This window comes from Apteryx rowi, unplaced genomic scaffold (assembly GCF_003343035.1).
Source record: "Apteryx rowi isolate R43461 unplaced genomic scaffold, aptRow1 scaffold_70, whole genome shotgun sequence".
Classification (NCBI taxonomy): domain Eukaryota; kingdom Metazoa; phylum Chordata; class Aves; order Apterygiformes; family Apterygidae; genus Apteryx; species Apteryx rowi.
In genome coordinates this window covers 2,142,691-2,148,690 of record NW_020450983.1, presented here as the reverse complement: position 1 = coordinate 2,148,690, position 6,000 = coordinate 2,142,691, and the positions used below count along the sequence as shown (strand labels likewise).

The window sequence follows — 6,000 nt, the reverse complement described above, 5'->3', positions numbered from 1 at the left end:
TGAAATTAGCTTACGTAGAAGACAGAATTGCTTGTTTGCTCAGTAGAAATATTTTTAAAACATTGCAGACTGAAGCAACAACATCTGCTTAGGAATACTCATACTATTCTGAGCTACAGCCCTGAAGATACTGAGAGTAAGGATAGCTAGGTATTTATTTATGTTTTATTCACCTTCAACAAATATCTGACTTGGAACGGATACTGTACCTCTCCGTTTGGCCTGAAATATTTTTATGAAATAAATTTTATGAAATTTGTGACAAAGGATGATTAGGAGAAGATTGTCCTTTTTACTGAGCAGCAGAAGCAGATTTTTTCTTGATGCTTTGAAGATGAGAGTTTATTTGGATTTCCTCTCCCCAGTATAGCACAAGCATTGCAGCCATAGGCTAGGACAGAAAAGCTTCTGTGGCCACTAGCTATAAAGAGTAAGACAATTTCTACCGTCTTCCTGGTTTAACCGAGCAGTGTAAATGAAAATGTCCAAACAGCAGAAATGATGAAAAGTAAATTCCACTGCATTTTGTTCAGTTTGATTAGGTTATTGTAAGTGCTCTGAATTCTAGGTAGCCAGACCTCTGCTTTCACAGAGATCTCTCTATCCTCCTGCAAGATCAGTGCAAGCTCAGGGCCTAAATCTTGAAATTCTTATTCATTGCTTTGGGTAGTAGTAGCCTTTCTTCTATGTCACATTTAAAAGTGGGAAAGTGGAAAGACTTTTTTAAACTTCCAAAATGCAGTCAAGGTTGCTTATGTCATTTTCTTAACATCAGTTAGGTTTTGTCATCTAAAACTGTCAAGACCAAACATGATTTTTAGGACTCAGATTATGCTGTAAATTACAGCAACAAACATTATGAACACAGACTAAATTATTCCAACAAAATCTGAGAAACAGGCAGAGCCCGGGCCTTGGAGAGATCTGTGCACGGACAGCTGGAGGAAGCACAGTCCGGCGATGCAATTGTAACATTAAAAATGAGACAGGGCGGCTTTAAGAGAGAAACAGGAAGCTGTAACTAGAATCCAGCTGAATTCTGAGCTGGGGCACTTTGCCGTGAGGCTGCAAATGAAGCAGATGTGTTTGTGAATTTCTGTAGTGTCTGGACATTTTTGTATCAAAGGTGATAACGCTTTCCTTCCTCTGTGAATTTTTCTTTTAATTTGCACGTATTTTCCRTAAAGGGAATGAAATGGAGAAGTTAAGGAAATATATACCAGTGAAAGATGAAGATCAGTTTTATCATCAGGGAGCTGTGGAGTTGCTGGTCTTTAACTTTCTGCTCATTCTTACAATATTAACAATTTGGTTATTTAAAAACCATCGATTCCGCTTTCTGCATGAAACTGGAGGAGCCATGGTTTATGGTGAGTATAAATTCAAGTGCCAGTTAAAATGGGACTAGTTGCATATGTATGATTGGGCACTTTAGATCAAGTCTGGCAAAGCTCAGAAAATGTGCTGAAATGTCATCATCCCCTTAAATGTAAAATAATAATGCAACTTAACCATCTCTCATGAAGTAGCTAGAGGTTGACTTGTCAAGGGAGTAAATATCATGAGCTATTATCCTCACGATGTGCACGTTATGTTACTCTGGGGGCAGACAGCCCCTGAATGACACTTGGGGAGTAAGGGAATTTACTGTTTTCAAACGAATGAAATGCCCACACTGAAAGAGATTATGCAATGTGCATATTTTGCATGCTTGTTTTGTACAACATTCAAAGGTGTTAGACTGAGAAGTACTGAGAAGTCCTGTGGATCCGCCTGTGTTTTCTAATAAAGTTTCAACCATCTCAAGATTTTTGTTTTTTTCCACTGTGCCTTTGAAAAGCGACTATGAAGAATGCCTCTCTAGTCTTCTCTGAATGGTGTCATTGTACTGTTATTTCAGTTTGCCTGTCTAGTTCTAATCTTCCTTTATGCAGTTTTGCAATATCGTGCATCACTTTCATGTTGAACCTTCTGCATTGTCCACTGCTAAGAAGTGCTTGCCAGTTTAATTATATACACTTACGTGTATAATGATTTGTCGTGTCTCTTGTTTCACTTTGAGAAAAATATGTGATTTCCATTTCTGTTGCCATAAAACACAGTGGTAACACTATATGTCAAGACTGAAGAAAAAGAAGCAAATCAACAGCTGAGTCATTTTGCATCTGAATTCCAGCCTATTTTGACTCTGACCGGTTCTATGCACATCACATACACTAGAGATATAGTAACCAAAACAGTTTTTGTTCAAGTTGCATATTCTGAAGAACTTTTGATTATCATGTCACATGGCATGCAAAACTTCTGTGGAGGTTCAACTGCAAGCTTGCAGCACAAAAGGCAACTTACCCCTACATTTAGACATGGAAGCTTCATTAGCTCTTTCTATATCAAGTGCTTTAAGATGATCTCTGTTCCATAGGAGGATTACATAGGAAGATCACAGTCCTCCTTGTATTCCTTTCAAACTAATTAGGTAAATTAAAAAGTAAATATGAAGTTTCAGGAACATGGGCTATTTCATCATCTTGACTCACTTCCTAAGCAAGCAAAGAAACTCCTGTATTAAGCCAGTCACGCAGCCCCTATCACCTGGGTGGGGAAAGTCGGTGGATCTCTTACTCCTCATCTGTCCTGTTTTTAAGTTGTGAAAAATAGTTTGGCAATATGCCCTTTTTTGTCTTGCAGTCTGTCACACTAGACAATACCCTTCCATTGAATCAGCTGATACTTATATACGTATTACATGATATTTAGTTAAATGCAGTGTTTTCCCCTGTCATGCATCACCTAGATAGGTAATCAACAGTTTTTAGACTATACAAGCTGCATAGCATCTCTGAGAATACATTTGCTTTCTGCATTTCTGTTAATATCTGCCAAAAGGAAAAACATCAAATACTGTACAACATATTCATTATAATCAATTGTAAAATATGACAGTGTTTTTCTAATTACATGGGTAACTTCTAGTAGCTTCCTTCATTACTCTTGAACACTTTCCTACGTGCAGCTTCAACATTAGTTGAAGATTCAGACAAACACCTATAAAAATATAAATTAAATATGGAGGAATACAACCGTATACAAATAAACCAGTATTTCTTTAGTGTTTATCCATCTTTGGGTACCATCCTGCTTCCTGCCCAGAACACAATCTGCACATCATGAGGATAACCAGCTCATGATATTCTTTTGATCAGTTAAGAGATCAGTCCTCCAGCAGAACATAACTTTTGAATTATTAATACATTCATGAACAAAGGACACATTCCTCATGGTTGTAAACAAACTAATCTATTTAGTCTTGTATTATTTATGGCAGCCTTCAAATAGGGAAAATGCTTATTCATAGGATCTTAAAAGCTTGTGAAGTCCTTTTTACCTTTACCCTTAGAAATATTGGATATGAGTTTGGGTATCTTTAGTGTCATGAAATACTAATAATGAAAAAGAAAGTGGAATTTCAGAGATCCTGATAGAAGCGTCAGAAAATCAGCTCAGGAGATTCATCGCACCAAGTGCTAACACTGAGCTAATTCCTGTCCTCACTTACAATGCAGTTAAGCCTGTGTAACTCCTACAACTGATTTTCTTCTTTGTGTGATTTTTCACTTGTCTTCACTATAAGAACAATTCTTTTATATCTGTTTTGCACAAACAGAAACTCTCAGCCCTACAGTTAGCTTTACTCCAGCCCATTGAGCTATTTGCTAGATTTATACATAAATGGCAGTGCAAGAAGCAGATAAGTTTGCATCAGATGACAGAAGAACATGGCCACCTCTTTGCAGACTGTGTCCCATGCTATGATAGATGGGTCTGCAGTCCTTTATCAAGACTGTGTGCAGTCAGAGGTGTAGCACTGGAAGGGATGGAGAAAGCAAAAAATGAGGAAGAGCAGGAAGAAAGCATAGAAATACAAAAACAGGAAGAAGTTTTCAAATTAGTGCCAAGTGCTGAACAGCCTCAAATTGGACACTAAGAACATCCTGATAGAAAGTTCTATTTAAAGTATAGCAAAAGTGGATTTTTTTTTTTTTGCATAAGCTTCATAGGAAAATGCACTGTAGGCTGAAGAGTTTCCACTAAAAAAGATCCCATAGTTGTAAACAGTCTATTTCAAAACTTTAAAAATTGAAATGTGTTAGTTTTTTATATGAAACCAAAGTTTCTACACTAAATATAGCTATAGTCACATTAAACACCTTTCAGTAGTTGCAAAGAAAAAAACATTTGGTTTGACTCAGAATTAATTCACAATAGAACAGAACATTTCAACACAGACTTTATACTTGTACATATATATAAAAATATATATGTATATATAAATTTCAAGGTAGTCAGTTTGAAACTGTTTATATAATCAAGGGGGCTTTGTTTGTTCTGGCACCAAATTGAAAAATCAGTTACTCACAAACAACGGAGAAGAATGTAGACTTACCTGTCTACAGAGCTAGCTCAATGAAACACTGGCTGTAAACATCCAAATTTCTGATCCTCCCCAGAATTTAGGTATCAGGGCTACATGCAGGTGCTATCAGTTACATGTGATTAAGAGGCTAGAGCAGGCCTGCTGGTAGGCAGCCAGAATTAATCCTTACCAAAAGCAGGCACAGGCACAGGCACAGGCACAGGCACAGGCACAGGCACAGGCACAGGCACAGGCACAGGCACCCACTACTGGTGAGAAAAATCTGTGCCCTTTTATCTGCTAGGTTAATTAGCAACTTTGGTGGAAGATTGTTCTCGGCTTGAATAGATTATACACCCAGGGAATGTGTGATACCACCCCGGGGGGAGGTGAGGCTGGTCCAAGACACACCTGCCTTCAAAGTTGTGCTTTTAGGGAGCAGTTCATCAGACTGGAAGGAAAACACAAAAGTATGGATGACACAGAACATAGTCACTGCAGCTCTCAAAAGAGAGAATTGGATTCATGTTGGAGTGGCTGGAGATGCTTCCTGAAGTTTTGAGTAGTAGACTTAAAGGATGGGATCGGAGCTCTACCCTGCTCTTTTTTTTTCCATTGCTGTTCAACTCTTGGCAGCTGTGCGATGGGAATGCTGGTTCACGGCAGCTCTTACTCAGCCTTTTCTGAGGATCCCATGAAGCACGTGTGGAAGGGCGGCACGTAATCAGAGTTCCTGATTCAGCTCTGGTGGAGGTGTCCCATGATGAACCAATATGATTCTTACACCTCCTAAATCCATTTATGCCTTCTTGTGCAGCTTGGTTATGTTTCATTCAGGTTATGAATGTTTTGAGTACCCCTAATTCTCAAAGGCAGCAGTGGCTGCAACAGGTCCCAGAAAGCGGGATCCCAAATCCTGGATAAAATAATGAAGATAGATTACTTCTTTGTCTTCCTCACTGCAACATTGATAGGGAAGAGAAATTGTCAAGACTCTGAGTAAAGCATGGGAAAATTATATCAGAAATCGACATGTTCTAGTGGGTAGATGAAGAGAGGGATAGCGTTCTTAAGCCAGATAAAGAACTTTTGAAGAAAATCTAAAATAGCTGGGAAAATCAAGTAATGGACAAAACTGCATCCCTGAGTGTCTTTATTTAAGGAAGGCCTTTAACAACAGACTAGATAGAATCCTAGTCCTGTTTAGCTCAGGAGTTTGGCATGGGTGCCTTAAGAAGACCCTTCCAATACTGTCATCTATGATTAAGGATTTTATCCTGCTTCCACTGAAGAAGCTGGAATAACTGCATTGCCTTCCATGGAAACATGACTGGGCACTAGTTAGATTTTGTTGCAGGGAGAGCTCCCTGCAAAGGACAATTGGCCTCTTTTTTAAAAAAACCTGTGATATTAATTACACCTTTCTGTTTCAATCCAGCTTTGAAATAAATGTGCTTTAAAAATGAATTCAATAAACCCTTGGTACTAGTTTTGAAGGAAAATGCATTACATAAAAGGAAGCTGAAATGAAAACATTTATAGGATTTGGACTCCTAGAATACAAGACATGTATTATCACAATATGT

The 6,000-nt window shown here is 38.2% G+C and overlaps 1 protein-coding gene across 2 annotated transcripts in view; it reads left to right on the top strand.

The window, feature by feature from the left end:
* The first annotated feature begins 1,035 nt into the window (after positions 1 to 1,035).
* Positions 1,036 to 6,000, top strand: part of SLC9A9 (solute carrier family 9 member A9) — a 221,239-nt gene continuing 216,274 nt past the window's right edge. For both annotated transcript variants that reach the window (XM_026086985.1, XM_026086984.1), the window contains exon 1: positions 1,036 to 1,370. In XM_026086985.1, the coding sequence (XP_025942770.1) occupies positions 1,196 to 1,370 (175 nt within the window). In that variant the 5' untranslated portion in view covers positions 1,036 to 1,195. The remainder of the gene's footprint in view (positions 1,371 to 6,000) is intronic.